This window comes from Erpetoichthys calabaricus, chromosome 13 (genome assembly GCF_900747795.2).
Source record: "Erpetoichthys calabaricus chromosome 13, fErpCal1.3, whole genome shotgun sequence".
NCBI lineage: Eukaryota > Metazoa > Chordata > Cladistia > Polypteriformes > Polypteridae > Erpetoichthys > Erpetoichthys calabaricus.
Window position 1 is genome coordinate 6924477 of NC_041406.2, and position 24476 is coordinate 6948952.

The window sequence follows — 24476 nt, forward strand, 5'->3', positions numbered from 1 at the left end:
TAGATAGATAGATAGATAGATAGATAGATAGATACTTTATTAATCCCAGGGGGAAATTCACATACTCCAGCAGCAAAAAATATTAAAGAGTAATAAAAAATGCAGGTAAAAAACAGACAATAACTTGAATAATGTTCAACGTTAACCCCCTCTGGTGGAATTGAAGAGTCGCATAGTTTGGGGGAGGAATGATCTTCTCAGTCTGTCGGTGGAGCAGGACAGTGACAGCAGTCTGTCGCTGAAGCTGCTCCTCTGTCTGGAGATGATCCTGTTCAGTGGATGTAGTGGATTCTCCATGATTGATAGGAGCCTGCTGAGTGCCCGTTGCTCTGCTACGGATGTCAAACTGTCCAGCTCCATGCCAACAATAGAGCCTGCCTTCCTCACCAGTTTGTCCAGGCGTGAGGCGTCCTTCTTCTTAATGCTGCCTCCCCAGCACACCACTGCATAGAAGAGGGCACTCGCCACAACCATCTGATAGAACATCTGCAGCATCTTACTGCAGATGTTGAAGGATGCCAGTCTTCTAAGGAAGTACAGGCGGCTCTGTCCTTTCTTGCACAGATAATCAGTATTGGCAGTCCAGTCCAATTTATCGTCCAGCTGCACTCCTAGGTATTTATAGGTCTGCACCCTCTGCACACAGTCACCTCTGATGATCACGGGGTCCATGAGGGGCCTGGGTCTCCTAAAATCCACCACCAGCTCCTTGGTTTTGCTGGTGTTCAGGTGTAGGTGGTTTAAGTCGCACCATTTAACAAAGTCCTTGATGAGGTTCCTATACTCCTCCTCCTGCCCACTCCTGATGCAGCCCATGATAGCAGTGTCATCAGCAAACTTTTGCACGTGGCAGGACTCCGAGTTATATTGGAAGTCCGATGTATATAGGCTGAACAGGACTAGAGAAAGTACAGTCCCCTGCAGCGCTCCTGTGTTGCTGACCACAATGTCAGATCTGCAATTCCCGAGACGCACATACTGAGGTCTGTCTTTCAGATAGTCCACGATCCATGCCACTAGGTATGAATCTAATCCCATCTCTGTCATCTTGTCCCTAAGGAGCAGAGGTTGGATTGTGTTGAAGGTGCTAGAGAAGTCTAGAAACATAATTCTTACAGCGCCACTGCCTCTGTCCAAGTGGGAGATGGATCGATGTAGCATATAGATGATGGCATCTTCCGCTCCCACCTTCTCCTGGTATGCGAACTGCAGAGGGTCGAGGGCGTGTTGGACCTGTGGCCTCAGGTGGTGAAGCAGCAGCCGCTCCATGGTCTTCATCACATGTGACGTCAAAGCGACAGGCCGGAAGTCATTCAGCTCACCAGGACGTGATACCTTTGGGACTGGGGTGATGCAATATGTTTTCCAAAGCCTCGGGACTCTCCCCTGTTCCAGGCTCAGGTTGAATATGCTCTGTAGAGGACCCCCTAGCTCTGATGCACAGACCTTCAGCAGTCATGGCGATACTCCATCTGGACCTGCTGCTTTGCTGGAACGAAGTTTCCTCAGCTCTGTGCTCACTTGCGCTGCTGTAATTATAGGTGGGGATGTCTCTTCTATGTTGGTATCAGCAGAAGGATGTGTAGAGAGTGCAGTACTCCGAGGTGAGAGTGAGAGTGGGTTAGGGTGGTCAAACCTGTTAAAGAAGATGTTCATTTGGTTTGCTCTCTTCACGTCTCTCTCGATGGTGGTACCTCGCTTCGAGCTGCAGCCAGTGATGATCTTCATCCCATCCCACACTTCCTTCATGCTGTTATTCTGCAACTTCTGCTCCAGCTTTCTCCTGTACTGCTCCTTCGCCGCCCTGAGCTGGACTCGGAGTTCCTTCTGCACGCGCTTGTATTGTAAGAAAATTTAATGAGGTCACGCCCTCAACCGGAAGTGGCTGCCTGTTCACGACAGATTCTTCTTTCCACCATACTGGTTTATCTTCAGCAAGTTTGTTTGTTTATTGTTTCAGTTGTTTTTTTACGTTAAATAAATATAAAATACTGGAATTCATCAGTCTCATATCGCTAGTCATCTGACCGTGATTCCTGCACTTGGCTTTCTGTTAGCTTGACCCTGCGAATTAGCGCATATCCAGAGGTCCCTGACAACCCTCTTTTACAAGTACAGTGGAACCTCGGGTCACGAACAGTCATGGCTGAAATTATTGGCACCCCTGGAATTTTTCTTGAAAATGCACCATTTCTCCCAGAAAATTGTTGCAATTACAAATGTTTTGGTATCCACATGTTTATTTCCTTTATGTGCATTGGAACAACACAAAAAAACAGAGAAAAAAAGTCAAATCTTACATCATTTCACACAAAACTTAAAAACCGGGCTGGACAAAATTATTGACACCCTCTACTTAATATTTGGTTGCACGCCCTTTGGAAAAAAATAACCGAAATCAAGCGCTTCCTATAACCATCAACAAGCTTGTTACACCTCTCAACTGGAATTTCCGACCACTCTTCTTTTGCAAACTGCTCAAGGTCTCTCAGATTTGAAGGGCGCCTTCTCCCAACAGCAATTTTGAGATCTCTCCATAAGTGTTCATTTGGATTTAGAACCGGACTCATTGCTGGCCACTTCAGAACTCTCCAGCACTTTGTCTTCAACCATTTCTGAGTGCTTTTAGAGGTATGTTTGGGGTCAATGTCCTGCTGGAACACCCATGACCTCTGACGCACACCCAGCTTTCTGACACTGGGCCCTACATTGCGCCCCAATATCTTTTGGTAGTCTTCAGATTCCATGATGCCTTGCACACAGTCAAGGCATCCAGTGCCAGAGGTAGCAAAACATCTTAGAACTTCCACCATGTTTGACTGTAGGTACTGTGTTCTTTTCCTCGTAGGCCTCATTCTGTTTTCTGTAAACAGTAGAATGATGAGCTTTACCAAAAAGCTTTACCTTGGTCTCATCTGTCCACAAGACGTTCGTCCAGAAGGATTTTGGCTTCCTCAAGTACATTTTGGCAAACTCCAGTCTGGCTTTTTTATGTTTCTGTGTCAGCAGTGGGGTCCTCCTGGCTCTCCTGCCATAGCGTTTCATTTTGTTCAGATGTCGACAGATAGTTCGAGCTGACGCTGTTGCACCCTGAGTCTGCAGAACAGCTTGAATATGTTTTGAAGTTGATTGGAGTTGTTTATCCACCATTGGGACTATCCTTCATTGCAGTCTTTTATCAATTTTTCTCTTCCGTCCACGTCCAGGGAGATTAACTACAGTGCCATGTGTTGTGAACTTCTTGATTATGTTGCGCACAGTGGACAAAGGAACATGAAGATCTCTGGAGATGGACTTGTAGCCTGGATATTGTTGATATTTTTCCACAATTTTTGTTCTCAAGTCCTCAGACAATTCTCTGCTCTTCTTTCTGTTCTCCATGCTTAGTGTGGCACGCTCAAACAGACAACAGAAAGGTTGAGTCAACTTGTCTCCATTTTAACTGACTTCAGGTGTGATTGCTATATTGCCAGCACCTGTTTCTTGCCACAGGTGAGTTCAAACGAGTATCATATGCTTGAAATAAAACGATTTACCCACAATTTTGAAAAAGTGTCAGTAATTTTGTCCGGCCCATTTTTGGAGTTCTGTGTGACATGATGTCAGATTTGGCTTTTTTTCCTCTGTTTTTTTGTGTTGTTCCAATGCACATAAAGGAAATAAACATGTGTATACCAAAACATTTGTAATTGCAATAATTTTCTGGGAGAAATGGTGCATTTTCTGGGAAAATTCCAGGGGTGCTGATAATTTCAGCCATGACTGTACAAATCAGGTTACAACCAAAAAGTTCGCCAAACTTTTGCATCTGTTCATGACCACACACTCGGGTGCCGAACAAGCCAGTTTCCCTTCCGGTTCGTACGCGCCGATGATTTCTGCACGTGTTCAGTCTCTCCTTGTACATTGTTCTCGTTCAGACGTGTGTGCATTCGCTGAGAACTCTTTGTGCTCTATTTCGTGTGCTTTGGCATTAATTTTGCAATGAACCATGGCCTCTAAGCAAGTGAAGAGTGGTAGTGTTGGTGAGAAGAAAGGTTCGAAGAAAACTGAAATCGAAATTAAAGAAAGACATTATTGAAAAGTATGAGCGTGGCGTTTGTGTTACTGATCTTGCCGCCGAGTACAAGAAGTCAAAATCTACGATTTTAACTATTCTAAAGCAGAAAGAGGCCATTAAAGCAGCTGATGTTGCAAAAGGAGTTACAGTGTTAACCAAGCAGAGGCCTCAAGTGCTGGAAGAGGTGGAAAAACTGTTGCTAGTGTGGTTGAACGAGAAGCAACTTGCAGTGGATAGCGTTTTAATATCGTTCATTGCATCAACCTCATCGATAAAGCCTGGGAAGACGTCACATAACAGATCTTGAACTCGGCCTGGAAGAAACTTTGGCCTGAATGCATTCCTGAACAGGACTTAGAAAGATTTGAGCCTCCTGTTGTGGATGAGATTGCGTCCATGGGCAAGAGCATGGGTCTTGAAGTGGACAATGAGGACATCGAGGAGCTGGTCCTGGATCAGAAGGAGGAGCTGACGATGGAGGAACTCGCTGAACTCCAGCAGGAGCAGCATAAGTTGCTCACCGAGGAGCAGTCCTCAGGGGAAGAAGAGGAAAGGGCGGTTATAAAAAGTGATGCAATAAAAGCCGTCATGGAAAAATGCAACGAGTGCCAGGATTTTTTCGAGAAGAACCACCCTGACAAAGCGGTTGCGAACAGAGTGATAAACATGATGAACGACCATGTCGCCTCGCATTTCCGAAAAATTTTAATGCGTAGGAAAAGGCGAGTCACATTAGACCGCTATTTCATGAAGTCTGATCCACCAGCTAAACATCTAAAAACACCAGAAACCCAAGAAATCACAAGAGAGAAAACACCTGAAGGAGAACATCCCTCCATCGCGCAGAGGGACTCTCCCTCAAAACTGTAACCTCCTCTCCACCCAGCATCCTCCTCACTTCCTTCACGCCGGAACTTGACTCATGCAAGGTTAGTTTTCTTGGTTGTTTATGGTTAGTTTTTGTATAAATTAAGGATTTTTCAAATTTTTATTTTTTTCCCTGTGCTTAAAACTTACTAAAAAAAAAGTGTTTACAGTGAGCTGTTCGTAAGGCTGTAGCGTGAACTCGTGCAATGTTAGTTTTCTCTGTTGTTCAAGGTTTTCTCAGTGTTATTTAACGTTTTTACATTTAGTTTACTATTACACTGTGCATTCTATGGTATAATTAACTATTTTTGTGCTTAAAAATCTTTAAAAAATATATATTTACATACAGTTCATACGGTCTGGAACGGATTAACTGTATTTACATACGATTCTATGGGGGAAATTACTTCGGGTCACGACCAAATCGGGTTGCGACCGGAGTTTTGAAAAGAATTACGGTCGTGACCCGAGGTTCCACTGTATTGTGATCCTTCTGTCTTGCATTTCTTTTAGCTTTTTCTGCCTGCTTTAAATCGAACCCAGGAAAGCTAGCTCACCAAAATGATCAAACCTAGCTTTCATTTGAACATGTCCCATTTCACAGAACATCACATGGACGTTAAGAGGCCTACTATGAAGTGGAGTCACACAAAATACAATTTGAAGCAGTAAAACGATCATTCAGGAAGTGGACCCCGGAGGCTGAGAATACTCTGAGACAATGTTTTGGAACTACAGACTGGGATATCCTGCAGGGATCACATAGTGAGAACATTGAGGAGGTTGTTGACTGCACTACTGACTACATCAACTTCTGTATGGACACTGTAGTTCCAGTAAGAACTGTACGCTGCTATGCTAACAACAAGCCATGGATTACAAGTGACATCAAGGGCCTTTTGAACCAGAAGAAAAGGGCCTTTAAAGACGGTGATCAGCATGAGCTCAAGCGCGTGCAGAAGGAACTCCGAGTCCAGCTCAGGGCGGCGAAGGAGCAGTACAGGAGAAAGCTGGAGCAGAAGTTGCAGAACAACAGCATGAAGGAAGTGTGGGATGGGATGAAGATCATCACTGGCTGCAGCTCGAAGTGGGGTACCACCATCGAGAGAGACGTGAAGAGAGCAAACCAAATGAACATCTTCTTTAACAGGTTTGACCACCCTAACCCACTCTCACCTCAGAGTACTGCACTCTCTACACATCCTTCTGCTGATACCAACATAGAAGAGACATCCCCACCCACAATTACAGCAGTGCAAGTGAGCAGAGAGCTGAGGAAACTTCGTGCCAGCAAAGCAGCAGGTCCAGATGGAGTATCGCCACGACTGCTGAAGGTCTGTGCATCAGAGCTAGGGGGTCCTCTACAGCGCATCTTCAACCTGAGCCTGGAACAGGGGAAAGTCCCGAGGCTTTGGAAAACATCTTGCATTACCCCAGTCCCAAAGGTATCACGTCCTGGTGAGCTGAATGACTTCCGGCCTGTCGCTCTAACATCACATGTGATGAAGACCATGGAGCGGCTGCTGCTTCACCACCTGAGGCCACAGGTCCAACACGCCCTCGACCCTCTGTAGTTCGCATACCAGGAGAAGGTGGGAGCGGAAGATGCCATCATCTATATGCTACATCGATCCCTCTCCCACTTGGACAGAGGCAGTGGTACTGTAAGAATTATGTTTCTAGACTTCTCTAGCGCCTTCAACACCATCCAACCTCTGCTCCTTAGGGACAAGCTGACAGAGATGGGATTAGATTCATACCTGGTGGCATGGATCGTGGACTATCTTACAAACAGACCTCAGTATGTGCGTCTCGGGAATTGCAGATCTGACATTGTGGTCAGCAACACAGGAGCGCCGCAGGGGACTGTACTTTCTCCGGTCCTATTCAGCCTATATACATCAGACTTCCAATACAACTCGGAGTCCTGCCATGTGCAAAAGTTTGCTGACGACACTGCTATCGTGGGCTGCATCAGGAGTGGGCAGGAGGAGGAGTATAGGAACCTCATCAAGGACTTTGCTAAATGGTGCGACCTAAACCACCTACAACTGAACACCAGCAAAACCAAGGAACTGGTGGTGGATTTTAGGAGACCCAGGCCCCTCATGGACCCCGTGATCATCAGAGGTGACTGTGTGCAGAGGGTGCAAACCTATAAATACCTGGGAGTGCAGCTGGACGATAAATTGGACTGGACTGCCAATACTGATTCTCTGTGCAAGAAAGGAGCCGCCTGTACTTCCTTAGAAGACTGGCATTCTTCAACATCTGCAGTAAGATGCTGCAGATGTTCTATCAGATGGTTGTGGCGAGTGCCCTCTTCTACGCAGTGGTGTGCTGGGGAGGCAGCATTAAGAAGAAGGATGCCTCACGTCTGGACAAACTGGTGAGGAAGGCAGGCTCTATTGTTGGCATAGAGCTGGACGGTTTGACATCCGTAGCAGAGCAACGGGCACTCAGCAGGCTCCTATCAATTATGGAGAATCCACTACATCCATTAAACAGTGTCATCTCCAGACAGAGGAGCAGTTTCAGCGACAGACTGCTGTCACTGTCCTGCTCCACTGACAGACTGAGAAGATCATTCCTCCCCCAAACTATGCGACTCTTCAATTCCACCAGAGGGGGTAAACGTTGAACATTATTCAAGTTATTGTCTGTTTTTTACCTGCATTTTTTATTACTCTTTAATTTAATATTTTTTGCTGCTGGAGTATGTGAATTTCCCCCTGGGATTAATAAAGTATCTATCTATCTATCTATCTATCTATCTAAGATGACAAATTAGGAAAATCATTCACTGCTAAGTGCCAGCCACAACTGGCACTCCCAGCAAGGCAGGCACAACTGACATCAAACCATCCAAGCGGTTCTTACCCATTAGGGAGCTATGTTTTATATCACATCAGTACTTATGCATAAAGATATCTTTTATTTTTATTTTCTTGACAATTTGCTTCATCAGCCATGTTATTAGGTAAATCAGACGTCTGCAGTTTATTAAACAAATGATATTCCAGAGTAATTTTCAAGTGTATTGGGTGATCCCAACAGACTCAAGGCTGTCATTAAAGCAAAAGGTGGTAAATAAATAGGGACACAGTGAAGAAAAAAGGTCTATGTCTATGTTGAAATGTCAACTTTAATCTAATTGTTTATTTTATCATTAATTCTTTCAGGGCTGATGTCGACTTTTGCCAAAAGGAGGAGTTGATGATGGTAATCAACTGTAAACTGTGAAAAAACCAACTGTTATGTTTTAGTTGAACTCTTGTTGCCTGAAGGAAAGTTAGATTCATTGCTTTGACCGAGATTTCCTACACTCAGGTGAGTACCAAGGCACAAACGATGTCAAAAATGGGACTGACATCTGGCAAGAGATCAAAGCAAATGCATAAAGCAAAATACTCCGCAGATGACATTTTGCCTATTACAGTGATGCCCCGCTATATCATGGTTCAGCTATCGCGCCTCCGCTACATTGTGGATTTATTATTATTATTATTACAGTCTTATGAAAAAGTTTGGGAACCCCTCTTAATTCTTTGGATTTTTGTTTCTCATTGGCTGAGCTTTCAAAGTAGCAACGTCCTTTTAATATCTGACATGGCTTATGGACACAGTAGGATTTCAGCAGTGACATTAAATTTATTGGATTAACAGAAAATATGCAATATGCGTCATCACAAAATTAGACGGGTGCATAAATGTGGGCACCCCAACAGAGATATGACATCAATACTTAGTTGAGCCTCTAGACGTTGTCCTCCTATAGCCTCTGATGAGTGTCTGATTCTGGATGGAGGTATTGTTGACCATTCTTCATACAAAATCTCTCCAGTTCAGTTCAATTTGATGGACAGCCTGCTTCAAATCATCACATAGATTTTCGATGATATTCAAGTCAGGGGACTGTGATGGCCATTTCAGAACATTCTACTTCTCCCTCTGCATGAATGCCTTTGTAGATTTCCAACTGTGTTTTGGGTCATTGTCTTGTTGGAATATCCAACCCCTGCGTAACTTCAACTTTGTGACTGATGCTTGAACATTATCCTGAAGAATTTGTTGATATTGGGTTGAATTCATCTGACCCTCGACTTTAACAAGGGCCCCAAGTCCCTGAACTAGCCACACAGCCCCACAGCATGATGGGACCTCCACCAAATTTGACAGGAGGTAGCAGGTGTTTCTCTTGGAATGCGGTGTTCTTCTTCCGCCATGCAAAACGCTTTTTGTTTTGACCAAATAACTCCATTTTTGTCTCATCAGTCCAAAGCACTTTGTTCCAAAATGAATCTGGCTTGTCTAAATGAGCATTGGCATACAACAAGCGACTCTGTTTGTGGCCTGAGTGCAGAAAGGGCTTCTTTCTCATCACCTTGCCATACAGATGTTCTTTGTGCAAATTGCACTGAATTGTAGAACGATGTACAGATACACCATCTGCAGCGACATGTTCTTGCAGGTCTGTGGAGGTGATCTGTGGGTTGTCTGTCACCATTCTCACAATCCTGCTCATATGCCACTCCTGTATTTTTCTTGGCCTGCCAGACCTGCTGGGTTTAACAGCAACTGTGCCTGTGGCCTTCCATTTCCTGATTCCATTCCTTACAGTTGAAACTGACAGTTTAAACCTCTGAGATGGCTTTCAGATCTTTGGAGAGTGGCTTTGAGGATCCCATGCTGTCACTCTTCAGAGGAGAGTCAAAGGGAAGGAAGCACAACTTGTAATTGACCACCTTAAATACCTTTATATCTCATGATGGACACACCTGTCTATGAAGTTCAAGGCTTAACGAGCTCATCACACCAAGTAGTCAGCATTGAGCAGTGACAGGCATTCAGATCAGCACAATGACAAGGGGACCCACATTTTTGCACAGCCAGTTTTTCACATTTGATTTAATTTCATACAACTAAATACTGCGTCACTAAAAATCTTTGTTCGGAAAAAAACCGCAGTACTCAGATGTTCCCAGGAAATGAAAGACATACTGCTGTTATCTTTAATGTTGAAAGGAGAGTCAATTATTATGCAGGCTGAGAGGGGTTCCCAAACTTATTCATATAACTGTATTATTAATAGGGGGCTCTGCTCCCTGCTCGCTTCGCTCGCCTATCCCCAGGTTTGGTTTACTGGATAAGCAATTTAAAGAGATTGTTATTTTCATTATTACTTTATTTTTCCTTAATAAATAAATGACCAAGTATAATATTTTTGTCTCATTTGTTTAACTGGTTTCTCTTTATCTACTTTTAGGACTTGAGTGAAAATCTGATGATGTTTTAGGTCATATTTATGCAGAAATATAGAATTTTCTAAAGGGTTCACAAACTTTCAAGCAGAACTGTACCTATCTCTTTCTATGTATAGATTTGAACTTGCACATGCTGTACTTTGTATTTAAGGACCCGTATTCCTGTAAATTCCATCCATCCATCCATTTTCCAACCTGCTGAATCCGAACACAGGGTCACGGGGGTCTGCTGGAGCCAATCCCAGCCATCACAGGGCACAAGGCAGGAACCAATCCCGGGCAGGGTGCCAACCCACTGCAGGACACACACAAACACACCCACACACCAAGTACACACTAGGGCCAATTTAGAATCACCAATACACCTAACCTGCATGTCTTTGGACTGTGGGAGGAAACCCATGCAGACATGGGGAGAACATGCAAACTCCACGCAGGGAGGGAGGACCCAGGAAGCGAGCCCGGGTCCCTGTAAATTCTCATTTCTAAAAACAATCTCTAGGAAATCTCTGCTTGCATAAAAGCCAAGAGTTCCAAATAGTACTTTGCATGCAACATATCGAAACAGAGCAACATTTGGGGCTCAAGTCTTCTGTTAAAGTGTCATGATGGTAGAAGCCTGCCCGCGAAGAACTAAGTAACTGTTCTTTAATGGCACTTTATGGTTCTTTACTGGGTTGTGAACAGACCTGCGATTGGAAAAATACGCCCCTTAGTAAAGGAGCACTTAGAAAAAGCACAATAATCACATACCCAATTGTACAATCGCGGCTCACAGCTCCGTGAATTCCAGCCGTTTTTCAACTTCCACCATTTGATCCTTGCTTCTTAATTTTCATTTTTGTAGAAAATACCTCCCCATACACTGAAAGGGTATGTAAATCAAGACACCACAACAAAATGGAAAATCTTTACTGAGTAATTTGTAGAGAACAAAACAATGTAAGAACTTTCAACGGAAACCAAAACCACCAACATACTGAGCCTGTTTGTTAACAGCTCCTGCGGGATGGGCTGGCGCCCTGCCCGGGGTTTGTTCCTGCTTTGCGCCCTGTGTTGGCTGGGATTGGCTCCAGCAGAACCTCCGTGACCCAGTAGTTAGGATATAGTGGGTTGGATAATGGATGGATGGATAGATGTTAACAGCTCCTGCCAGCCAAGTAAAAAAACCCTGCGATCCCATTGGCTGTCCTGTGGAGGTCTACAGCGGGACCCATCTCAGCTTTGTCACTGCTAAATCCTTTTTGTAAAACAGTACATTAAGATTTTCATGATGCACAACAGCATGAATGCTGCTTAGATTTGCAATACCTTTTAAGTGAATGTTGGGGATCTTGCCTAGTTGCTAGGGACATCCATATTTACTCATGTTTGAGAATTTTTGATTTTTTCCCCAATTTCAAATAGTACACTTGGTGACTTGCAAATCAGGAGGATGTGGAAATGCGACACAGTACTTGGCAGGGGTGTGGCACAGAACTCTGGGCCCCTAAACAAAAGCAGTGTCTGCGGGCTCCTGCCTCTCGAAAACAAACTATTTTCATTCCAAACTTCAAGCCCCTCCCCAAATGTGGGCTCTGGGTTATCAGTACCCCCCCCCCATTACAATACCCATGGCATTTGAATGCATGATAACGGAGTTGTGCCTACTGAGATGCCATCCTGTTTGCAAGATGGTCTCCAGTTTGCGAGAACACACTTCCCACCGACACCAAAGGGGCAAGCAGTTTGTGTTTTGAAAATGGCGCAGCTGCATCTCCACTGCCATGTGCCCGAGTGGGACGTACAGTGCATCCAGATAGTATTCCCAGAGCATCACTTTTTCCACATTTTGTTATGTTACAGCCTTATTCCAAAATGGATGAAATTCATTTTTTTCCTCCAAATTCTACACACAACACCCCATAATGACATGAAAAAAGTTTACTTGAGATTTTTGCAAACTTACTAAAAATAAAACAACTGAGAAAGCACATGTACATAAGTATTCACAGCCTTTGCCATGAAGCTCAAAATTGAGCTCAGGTGCATCCTGTTTCCCCTGATCATCCTTGAGATGTTTCTGCAGCTTCATTGGAGTCCACCTGTGGTAAATTCAGTTGACTGGACATGATTTGGAAAGGCACACACCTGTCTATAGAAGGTCCAACAGTTGACAGTTCATGTCAGAGCACAAACTAAGCATGAAGTCAAAGGAATTGTCTGTAGACCTCTGAGACAGGATTGTCTCGAGGCACAAATCTGGGGAAGGTTACAGAAAAATTTCTGCTGCTTTGAAGGTCCCAATGAGCACAGTGGCCTCCATCATCTGTAAGTGGAAGAAGTTCAAAACCATCAGGACTCTTCCTAGAGCTGGCCGGCCATCTAAACTGAGCGATCAGAGGAGAAGGGCCTTAGTCAGGGAGGTGACCAAGAACCCGATGGTCACTCTGTCAGAGCTCCAGAGGTCCTCTGTGGAGAGAGGAGAACCTTCCAGAAGGACAACCATCTCTGCAGCAATCCACCAATCAGGCCTGTATGGTAGGGTGGCCAGACGGAAGCCACTCCTTAGTAAAAGGCACATGGCAGCCCGCCTGGAGTTTGCCAAAAGACACCTGAAGGACTCGCAGACCATGAGAAAGAAAATTCTCTGGTCTGATGATACAAAGCTTGAACTCTTTGGTGTGAATGCCAGGTGTCACGTTTGGAGGAAACCAGGCACCGCTCATCTCCAGGCCAATACCATCCCTACAGTGAAGCATGGTGGTGGCAGCATCATGCTGTGGGGATGTTTTTCAGCGGCAGGAACTGGGAGACTAGTCAGGATAAAGGGAAAGATGACTGCAGCAATGTACAGAGACATCCTGGATGAAAACCTGCTCCAGAGCGCTCTTGACCTCAGACTGGGGCGACTGTTCATCTTTCAGCAGGACAACGACCCTAAGCACACAGCCAAGATATCAAAGGAGTGGCTTCAGGACAACTCTGTGAATGTCCTCGAGTGGCCCAGCCAGAGCCAAGACTTGAATCTGATTGAACGTCTCTGGAGAGATCTTAAAATGGCTGTGCACCGACGCTTCCCATCCAACCTGATGGAGCTTGAGAGGTGCTGCAAAGAGGAATGGGCCAAACTGGCCAAGGATAGGTGTGCCAAGCTTGTGGCATCATATTCAACAAGACATGAGGCTGGAATTGCTGCCAAAGGTGCATCGACAAAGTATTGAGCAAAGGCTGTGAATACTTATGTACATGGGGTTTCTCAGTTTTTTATTTTTAATAAATTTGCAAAAACCTCAAGTAAACTTTTTTCACGTTGTCATTATGGGGTGTTGTGTGTAGAATTCTGAGGAAAAAAATGAATTTAATCCATTTTGGAATAAGGCTGTAACATAACAAAAGGTGGAAAAAGTGATGCGCTGTGAATACTTTCTGGATGCACCGTATGGTATATTTGTACTCAGATGTTGTTTGCTGTTATGAACATAAAAGCAACCTTAGAACTTGTAAAAAATATAAACCTTTGCTTATTGAGGAAAACCCATACTGTAAGACAATAAAGAAGTGGATTGTACTTACCAGCTGAATAAGCAAGCTAATTAAGTCGGTTAGGGGCTTATTGATAAGCAAAAGGTCCTCTGCATCCTGAGTGTCCCCACCTGCGTCAGATTTCTGGGCCTTAATTAGAGAAAGAAAAATGAAAAAGTAATCAGGGGAGTGCGGAGCTCTCGAGGTACAAATGAGGAACAGCAGGTGACACGGCGTGCAGACTGACTGGCACACCAAACGCTCCCCACTCCCTGTATTAGAATGCGCCATAATTAGTGACCTGCTAAAAAGGTCCATTTCTTTCATATGATTTGTCTGAACGCTTTGATACTGTGACTCAGCTTGGTGTAGGCAACATGGCGTAGTCACCCAAACAGGAGGACAGCTCTCAGGGCCGTTAGTCATCACTCAATGAGCCTGTGCTTAAGTGAATGACGCTAAAACAAGAGGAAAAGGCGAGAACTGCATGTCATATTCTGTTCTTGTGATAATTCGGACATCAACACACACACAGGTTACTTGTCACTTTCTCTGCCATCCTGGATGTTTTGGTCAACAGGTTGTGAGTACCATATGGGATGGAGGGGCATCTCAACCCAGATGGATGATGGTTCCTTGCCCGGGAGTGAGGGCCAGAACGGAAATTCAGAGAATGACTGATGTCCTGACCAGGACGTTGTGGGGCAGGTGACCTGCAATAGAAATTTCTGGATGGAATGGCATACCAGGTGGAAAGGGTGCTGGTTCCTCACCTGCTCATAGGAACAGAAGGTGTCTATGGACCGGGGTTTATGTGTTACACCCTGGAACACATATTGTGGTAAACTACCGTATGGATACCTGCAGGGCAGGTTGGACATTGTAGTCCACAGGGGACAGCCTTGTTGGGGTTCCTAGGGGGCTACCAGGGAACCTTGCCACTTCTTTTTAGTGACATCCGCATGACCCAGAAGTACTTCCAAGGTGCAAAGCCAGCATAAAAGGAGCGCGTCTTCTCTTATAGAGCAGTCAACGTCAGGTGGGGAATGGATGAGACTACGTGGGAGGTGTGGAAGGAGATAAGAAAACATTATTTTATTATACTACTGTGGAAGATTTGGGGGTCTGGGAGGGTACTGTAAAATAAAAAAAAAAACAACACCTTGCGTTTGAACCCAGGACTGTGCCGTGTAGTTGGACCCCGGGGTAAAAGGCCTCAGAGGCACCACCCTACTGGTCACAAGGTACATAGAGTGGATTTAGAAAGAAGTCAGATCCCTTCACTTTCTACACACTTGACTTGTAGATTTTATTTTTAACGGATACATTTGCCATTTTTGCTCATCAGTCCACAGTCAGCAAGCCATAATGATAAAGTGAACATGTTCTTTTGAAAGAAAGAAACTTATTAAACATCAAAAACCGAAATCTCTCCTCCACAGAAGTATTCAGAACCTTTGCTGTGGCACTCCAGATTGTGCTCAGATGCGTCATATGTTTAGTTCTTCTTGAGATGTTTCTAGAACTCAACTGGAGTCCATCTATGGGAAGCTGAATTGATTGGACAACATTTAGAAAGTCACATGTGTCAATGTGTATAGAAGGTCCCACAATGCTCACTGCATACCAGGACACAAACCAAGCCATGGAGCCCAAGGAACTCTCTGCAGACCTTCACAATCAAATTATGGTGAGGCAGCACTCAGGGCAAAGGGGTAAACCCATCTCTAAAGCTTTCAGGGTCCCCATAAAGATAAGGAACTCATGAATTGTGAAATGGATTATGTTTGGAACCACCAGGACTCCTCCTAGAGCCAAACTGGCTAACAAGGCAAGAAGAAGCCTTGGTCTGGAACCCAACGTTCACTCTAACAGAGCTGCTGAAGGCATATACTGAGATGGGAGAAACAGTTGGAAGGACAGCGGCAGTCCATCCATCAGTGAGTTTGCCAAACTACATCTAAAGGACTCCGAGATGATAAGGAAAAAGATTCCTTGGTCTGATGAAACAAAAATTGAACTCTTTGGGTAGCACTCCCAGCCCTGCCCATCTCCTGCCTAATACCATCCCTACAGTGAAGTATGGTGGTGGTGGTGGCAGCATCATGCTATGTGGGTGCAGGGACAGGGAGACTGCTCAGAATTGAGGGAAGGACAAGTGCAACCAAATACAGAGAGGACCTTGAAGAAAACCTGCTCCAGAGTGCACACCATCTCAGAATGAGGGGGCATTTCACCTTTCAACATGATAATGACCTGTAGCACAGAGCCAAGGCAGTGCTGGAGTGGCTTCAGGACAAGTCTCCGAGTGTCCCAGACTTAAACACCCCTAGAGCATGTGTGGAGAGACCTGAAGATGGAAGATTAGAGACACTTCCCATCCAATCTAGCTGGGAGGACCAATGGGACACACGGCCCAAACCCAGTTATGCAAAGCATGCAGAAAAATACTCACAAAGACTTAAACCTGGAATTTCCTCCAAAGAGTCCTATACAAAGTACGGAATGAAAGACCTGAGTACTTCTTCTAGGAGAGATTTCAAGTTTTGATTTTTAATAAACTTAAACCCTATAGAAGATGGTGGGGAGACCTGATGATGGCAGATTACAGAATCTTCCCATCCAATCTAGTGGAGCGGAGAGGAACAATGGGCCACATAGCCCAAATCCAGGTGTACAAAGCTTGTACAGCTTTACTCGTGAAGACTTAAAAGCTGGAATTGCCTCCAAAACGTGCCATGCAAAGTACAGAATGAAGGATCTGAACACTTCTTCCAGGGAAGATTTCAGGTTTTAATTTTTAATAAACTTAAACCTTAAATAAGATGGTGGGGAAACCTGATAATGGCAGATTAGAGACGCTTCACATGCAATCTGGCAGATCTTGAGAGGATCTGCCAGGAAGAATGGAATAAACTGCCCAAAACCAGGAGTGGAAAGTTTGTAAAGACTTACCAAGAAGATCTGAAACTGGGAATTGCTGCCAAAGGGACTTACAGAAAGTACTGAATTAAGGATCTGAATACTGATAGGAAGAAGAGAGTTCAGTTTTTGATTTTGAATAAATTTGCAAACTTTTCTGAAAACATGTCTTCCATTTGTCATTATGGATTATAGAGGGTAGGCTGATGGAAATCTAGCTATTTAAAATGATGAACACTGATCAGAAAGGGGACTGAATACGTTCTGAATCCATTTTAGGTTTATAGAGCGTCGCTAGCAAAAGTACTTGCCATTGGCCAGCTAAATGTGTATAATACAGCATATGCAGTCTTTCTGTGTGTTTTAAACGCTGACCCTTTTGTCACTGCTGGCTGTCCCAACTGTCATCTACACCCCACCTCTGTCAACTTGTCTGAATTCAGAATTTGTTCGATTTCATAACTGTGGCAACTCCTTGCTGGTTGGTTACCATGAATGCTATTTCTCCAAAATTCCTACTTTAGTGGGTTTTCATGATTGGTTATTTAATCCCACATTACTTACTGGGAGTCTTGTTGAATAAATGAATCCGGAGACCATGTATAGCTTTTCCCAGGGGGGCTGTATTGGGGTTCACAGACATCACCGTAGGTACCCGTATTAATATAGGAGACAGCACCATTGTTGGTATTCGATAATGTTATGAAGGTAATTCAAAGTTGATTTATTCAATCAGTGTCTGCAGTAATGAAGCCATGAAACCCACACACCTGTGATGCCAACTGTCCCAAACGTTATGATGTCCTGAAATGGGGGACCATGTGGAGGAAGGGCTGTGTGACCGAAATCTATGCAGATACATTAATTTGAGAACGCTCACCAGCGTGTTCTTTCTTCTTCATGATATTCCAGACAGTTGATTTTAGTCATCCTAAGGCTTTCCCGATGTCTCCAATGTTTTTAGACTCATAATGGCTCCTTTGACATCCATTGGCACAGCTCTTGTCCTCATGCTGAACAATGGCAACTACAGACTCCAAAGGGTTGAAGCAAGCTGAAGTATCTTATGAAGCCATGAAACCCACCTGAGGAATCACAAACACTTGAGACGCCAATTGTCCCAAACATGATGGTGCCTTAAAATGGAGGGACCATGAAAACAAAAGTATTGTGTGACTGAAATGCATTCAAATCCCCTTAAATGAAACTCTACAATGTGCACTTTACTCACAATGTCTGAATTGTTTGATCTGTAATTTTAAACTATGAAGCAGAGGGGGAAATCGAGGAACAAATGGGTCTTTGTCCCAAGCATTAAGAAGGGTGCTGTATGCAGATGCAGCAGATTCCTGCTCGCCAGCTTGGTGGAGATTGCAGGAGGGAGCTGCTTCTATCAGGTGATGGATTTGCTGCATATTACATATTCCTCATCCGTTAGTTTAAATATGTATGCCTTCTAGTGCCTGCTGTGATGCACAGAAGAAGCCTAACAAGATAATGAGTACCGGTGGGAGGCCGCGCTCATCTCCTGAGCACAGGGCCATCTGATGACTCTGCATGATGACGAGGATCTGACTGCAACGATACTGCATGTGGCTGAGTCTTCCTGAAAAGGCCACCGAAGTCCATGGCTTTTAACTGGACGTTTTTATTGAAGAATAAATTCAAACACTTTCAGTAAAACTCGCTTAAAAAGCCAGGCTGAACAACCCTGAGCCAGGGCAGTCTTCACAGCATTAAAGGCCCACAGGCAAAGGAGTGCACTGTGGGGCCGCTACCTACCAAGTCACAACATACATAGATTAGCATGGGGCCCCTTATTCTTGTGGGGTCTCCGGGCAACTGCCCAGCATGCCCATGCGTTAAGACACCCCTCTATCTATCTATCTATCCATCCAGGGCTGTCTAAACAGCATCATAGGCCCCCAGGCAAAGCAGTGAATTGTGGGGCCCCTACCTACACAACCACTCAGCAAGTCACAACATACACAGATTATTAGCATGGAGCCCATATAAGACGGCTCTCTATCTATCTATCTATCTATCTATCTATCTATCTACAGTTGTGCTTGAAAGTTTGTGAACCCTTTACAATTTTCTATTATTTCTGTATAAATTTGACCTAAAAGATCATCAGATTTTCACTCAAGTCCTAAAAGTAGATAAAGAGAAACCAGTTAAACAAATGAGACAAAAATATTACACTTGGTCATTTATTTATTAAGGAAAATGATTGAATATTACATATTTGTGAGTGGCAAAAGTATGTGACCCTTTGCTTTCAGTATCTGGTGTGACCCCCCTTTGCAGTAATAACTGTAACTAAACGTTTCTGCTAACAGTTGATCAGTCCTGCACACCGGCCTATTCCTCCGTCCAGAACAGCTTCAACTCTGGGATGTTGGTGGGTTTCCTCACATTAACTGCTCACTTCAGGTCCTTCCACAACATTTCGATTGGATTAAGGTCAGGACTTTGACTTGGCCATTCTAAAACATTCACTTTATTCTTCTTTAGCCATTCTTTGGTTCAACAACTTGTGTGCTTAGGGTTGTTGTCTTGCTGCATGACCCACCTTCTCTTGAGATTCAGTTCATGTCCTGACATTTTCTTTTAGAATTCTCTGATATAATTCAGAATTCACTGTTCCATCAATGAAGGCAAGCCGTCCTGGCCCAGATGCAGCACAACAGGCCCAAACCATGATACTACCACCACCATGTTTCACAGATGGGATAAGGTTCTTATGCTGGAATGCAGTGATTTCCTTTCTCCAAACATAACGCTTTTCATTTAAACCAAAAAGTTCTATTCTGGTCTCATCCGTCCACAAAACATTCTTCCAATAGCCTTCTGGTTTGTCCACGTGATCTTTAGGAAACTGCAGACGAGCAGCAATGTTTTTTTTGGAGATCAGTGGCTTTCTCCTTGCAACCCTGCCATGCACACCATTGTTGTTCTGTGTTCTCCTGATGGTGGACTCATGAACATGAACATTAGCCAATGTGAGAGAGGCCTTCAGTTGCTTAGAAGTTACCCTGGGGTCCTTTGTGACCTCGCCGACTATTACACGCCTTGCTCTTGGAGTGATCTTTGTTGGTCAACCACTCCTGGGGAGGGTAACAATGGTCTTGAATTTCCCCCATTTGTACACAATCTGTCTGACTGTGGATTGGTGGAGTCCGAACTCTTTAGAGATGGTTTTGTAACCTTTTCCAGCCTGATGAGCATCAACAACTCTTTTTGTGAGGTCCTCAGAAATCTCCTTTGTTCGTGCCATGATACACTTCAACAAACATGTGTTGTGAAGAGCAGACTTTGATAGATCCTGTTCTTTAAATAACACAGGGTGCCCACTCACACCTGATTGTCATCCCATTGATTGAGAACACCGGACTCGAATTCCACCTTCAAATTAACTGATAATCCTAGAGCTTCACATACTTTTGCCACTCACAAATATGTAATATTCGATCATTTTCCTTAATAAATAAATGACCAAGTATAATATTTTTGTCTCATTTGTTTAACTGGTTTCTCTTTATCTACTTTTAAGAATTGAGTGAAAATCTGATGATGTTTAAGGTCATAATTATGCAGAAATATAGAAAATTCTAAAGGGTTCACAAACTTTCATGCACAACTCTATCTATCTATCTATGGTGGCTTTAACAGCATTAAAGGCCCCCGGGCAGAGCAGCGCATTGTGGGGCCCCTACCTGCACAACCACTCAGCAAGTTACAACATACATTGATTAGCATGGGGTCCCCGGGGCAACTGCCCAGTGTGCCCATGCATTAAGATGGCCCTGACCCTGAGATATGCCATAGTAGTAGTAGTAGTAGTAGTAGAGTACATTCTTAAGAGCATGTCTGACCAACATGCAACATGCTACCGCTCCCTGGTGCCATGGTCAACAAGAACGTCCTAAAACAGCTCCAACCCCTGGGTTCAGAATATCTGGATCCTCTGCAGTTTGCATACCAGACACATACAGATGTGGACGATGCCCTGATCTCCATGCTCCACAGGACCTGCTCCCACTTGGACAAAGCTGGCACCACAGTCAGGCTCATGTTATTTGATATTTTTTCCAGTGCCTTTAACGTCATTCTGCCTCATCAAGTGGGTGAAAAAGCTCAAGTCTTTGCATCTTGATGTCCCCCAACCCCCCCCCCATCTCCTGGATCACGGACTACCTGACCAACAGACAGCGTGTTTGTGAGGCTGAGGGACTGGGAGTGTCATACTGGAGATTCTGTCTCCCTTCCCGTGTTCCGTCTGTCTACACGATAGACTTCCAGCACAATACCAGTGTGCTTGCCACCGATAAGATATTTTCGGATGACTCCTCCATCATAGGCTGCATTAATAATGGAGACAATTTGGGAGTACAGGAAGGCTGCAACTCAACATCAGTAAGTCAAAAGAGCTGGTGGTGGGCTTCCAATATGCCAAGGAGCCTCTTGAGACCAGACACCATTTAGTGGGTGGATGTGATAGTGGTTCCTGGGTGGGTCATATAAAGAGCAAACTGGTCTGGTCTTGACAAAACACTGGTGCTGGACAAGAAGAGCCAGCAGAGCAGAGTCTACTCGGGTCATCTGATATAAGCAGCAAGCTGTTGGAAATGTTCTATGGCGATGGCTTCATCGTCGCCTCCCCTCTCATCCTGACAATCCAGGAGACAACCCATCCTTCGGAGCGCCGTTGCCATTTTGCTCCTCTCACGCGAGTCTCTGACCGCTCTGCACCTCCTTCCCACCATGCAGGCTCACACTCCAGATTGTGTCTTTTGGTTTAATTTTCAATCTGTCCTCCTCACTGTCCTGCTCAGGCTCCTTTAAAATTGTTAGGGATGCAGGTGCCTTAATTACGCCCCCCAGACTTGATGTTTTTTTTTTTTTTTTTTTTAGAAGTATGAAATGGATAGGACTGGTGAGCTTTCTTGGCCTGAATGGTCCGTTCTCGTCCAGATTGTTCTAATGTTCAGGGCACTAATGAGGAAACTGCCTGAACTGCACGTGACTGCATGTGAAAGCCCCAAGCTACCCATCGACAACCTGGGGCTACCTTAACCGCGCTACCCCTTGCACCGAGACCCCTCCAAGACTGAACTGACTGTCTTTATTAAAAATAAATAAATAAAATAAAAATTAACACACCGCCATGGACTTCTTTCATCAAAGTGTGCCATGCCACTTCACGGACTGGCATCTCCTGCCTTGTGTTTCATTTGGTTTACACTGTTGACCTCTTCAGGGCTGTGTGGAGCATTTCTAGCTGTGTTGGCTGATTGCAATACCAGACTGGTCACTTAGCTCTATTATACTGGCAAAAATGTTCTTGAAACTCTTCACAAAATGAATGGATGACCTCTTTGAAATGTATTATGAATATCTGAACAAATTAAAAACGTATATATATATATATATATATATATATATATATATATATACATACATATATACACACACACACACACAATACCTGCAGAGCCAGCCTCACGATGGCAGAAGTGTGCTTCAGCAAACAATGCATGATGTCCAGCAACGGCAGCAGGAGAGAGCTTCCATTCTTCATACTGGATTTATTCTCTCCTTCCAGGTACAGGACACTTGCTTCGATAAAAATATTACAGACGTGATCAACCAACCCTAAAAAGAAAAGGAAAAAAAATACAATGAGTCCATGTGACGGCGTGGGTCGGCTCCACGCTACCGGTTGCATCCTGGGAGCCTCTTGAACCCCCGTATCACCTGCAATGTACCCGAGGAATGAACCAAGCAAATGAGGACACCCGCAAAGCAAGGGGTTGCTGCAAACAGCACTCTGGTGCATTTATTAAAACTCCAAGAAATAAATAATCCATTAAAACGGTGAAAATCCAAGCAAGACTTAAAATGAGAAGGAAACCCAACACTCATTGAGTCAATGCTCCTTCCACTCATAGACGAGCCCAGCACAACTCCCTCTTCGTCTCCCCGGCTTGCTCAGCTGGTGGAGACTCCAGCAGTCGCAGTCCTCGCCAACCCGACCACCTTCTTGGCTACCGGGGGTTTGGTGGTCCTCCCATCTTCCTTCTCGCACCCTTGGTATAGGAGTCCACCACAATCACTCTCACTCCACAGCAATAAATCAGTGCAGATGATCCGTCCCCGGAGTCGGGAAGCCAACCGTGCTGCCTTTCACACCCTGGCTTGTTCATCCTGCTTCTTCTCCCCTCCTCTATCCATGCCGGCTCCTTTTTCTACCCTAACTCTCCTAATGGGACACAGGTGTGCACGTGCCGCTCCCTCCAAGGAATAAGTGAGGCGCGCACACACACTCGCACGACCCTCCGCAGTCAGCCAGGCACCCCTCGGAGAGAAACCCACACTTTATTCATTTACAATTAGCACAGCCCCCATGGACCACGTGTCACAGTCAGACGTTTTGTTAATGGAATGCTTCACTGATTCCTCTCATAAGGGCGGCACTGGCATGTTTTTGTGCCATCACACTTCGACCTCCTGTCTCTGCTGAGGAATTCTCTCAGGACGGCTCCCTCCGATCCTCCTCAGCCGCACTTCCAACCCTTTAGAAAGCAGCAGCAGAACTGTAGCTCCGAGCCTGTAGGCCAGGGGTCTGCAAAGTTAGTCCTGGGGGTGGGGGGCCGTAGTGGCCATAGGCTGAACTTCCAACGTAAAGTCAGTTATTGCTGTTGATGTTCTTATGGCTCAAGCAGCGATATTAGGCTTCATTTTCAATTTCTCGCATTTTTAGTCCTAAACAGTGTGGCATACGCCTGGGACCCATGCCCGGCCGGGAGGCTCCTTTGGCACTGAATCCAGGGGAGCAGCCATGGGAGGCTTATTTCTTCCCCTGGAACACTTGGTGGCAGCCCCCTGGGTTGCATCGGGGCCACAATTCTGGAACACCGGAGCTCAGACCTGTTGCTCATACTGGAGCTTCATGGCTTCCTGAGCACGTGTGGGCTGTGATGCAGCCACACCTGGAAGTGCAGCCTGAATTAGGTCAATCATCACCTGGAGCATTTCTGGGTGGGCTATAAGAGGAGCCTGCAGCCACTACTTGAGGTGCCAGAGTCGGGAGGAGGAGGAGAACAAAGCAGCCTGGGAGGAGTGGAGGAAGAAGAGTGTGTTTTGGGGACTGTGTAGGGCCTGTGGGACACGGGGAAGACGTGCCCCACAGCCGAAGACAATAAAATCTTTTTGTTTAATTTCTACAGTCTGTGTCGGGTTGACGCCAACAGAGCACTTTTGCCACCACAGCTTTTATCGTTTTTAACTGCTACTTAGCAGGAATAAAAAATCAAATGAAAAAGGAACTAGAAGTTCTCCATCTTGCTTGTTTCCAGTTACAGCTTCACCCTCAGAATAAAAGGAGAGAAAAACGCTGAAGTTTTTTCAACAAGAAAATATGTTATTACACGTAACAGAAACACATAAACACCAAAACATCAACGTAAAAACACAGTAGAACAGGCATGTCGAGAGTCCACGGCTGTGCTGATGCAGATTTAGTACACGTCCTTCGTGTGACATGTTTTGAGATGGTCGCCAACACACAACCCAACATGGCACTTGGGATAGTTGACACGTTGCTTCTTTGCACACATCTCCCTATTATATAAAAAAAAAAATCCTGGGACGAGACGAAACTTTGTGCCACACCCGGGGCCAGAAATAAAAGACAAAGAGTAGATGACAAAGCAGAACGTCGTAAAGAATTCAAAAACGTTGGAGTGATACAAGGCGGCACGGTGGCGCAGTGGGTAGCGCTGCTGCCTCGCAGTTAGGAGACCTGGGTTCGCTTCCTGGGTCCTCCCTACGTGGAGTTTGCATCTTCTCCCCGT

The 24476-nt window shown here is 44.9% G+C and overlaps 1 protein-coding gene across 1 annotated transcript in view; it reads right to left on the reverse strand.

Annotated features, from left to right (window-relative positions):
* Positions 1-24476, reverse strand: part of ulk4 (unc-51 like kinase 4) — a 499390-nt gene that overhangs the window by 79731 nt on the left and 395183 nt on the right. The window contains exons 33-34 of the mRNA XM_028817917.2: positions 22109-22275; positions 13747-13845 (exon numbers count right to left, since the gene is read on the reverse strand). Of these exons, the coding sequence (XP_028673750.1) occupies positions 13747-13845; positions 22109-22275 (266 nt within the window). The remainder of the gene's footprint in view (positions 1-13746; positions 13846-22108; positions 22276-24476) is intronic.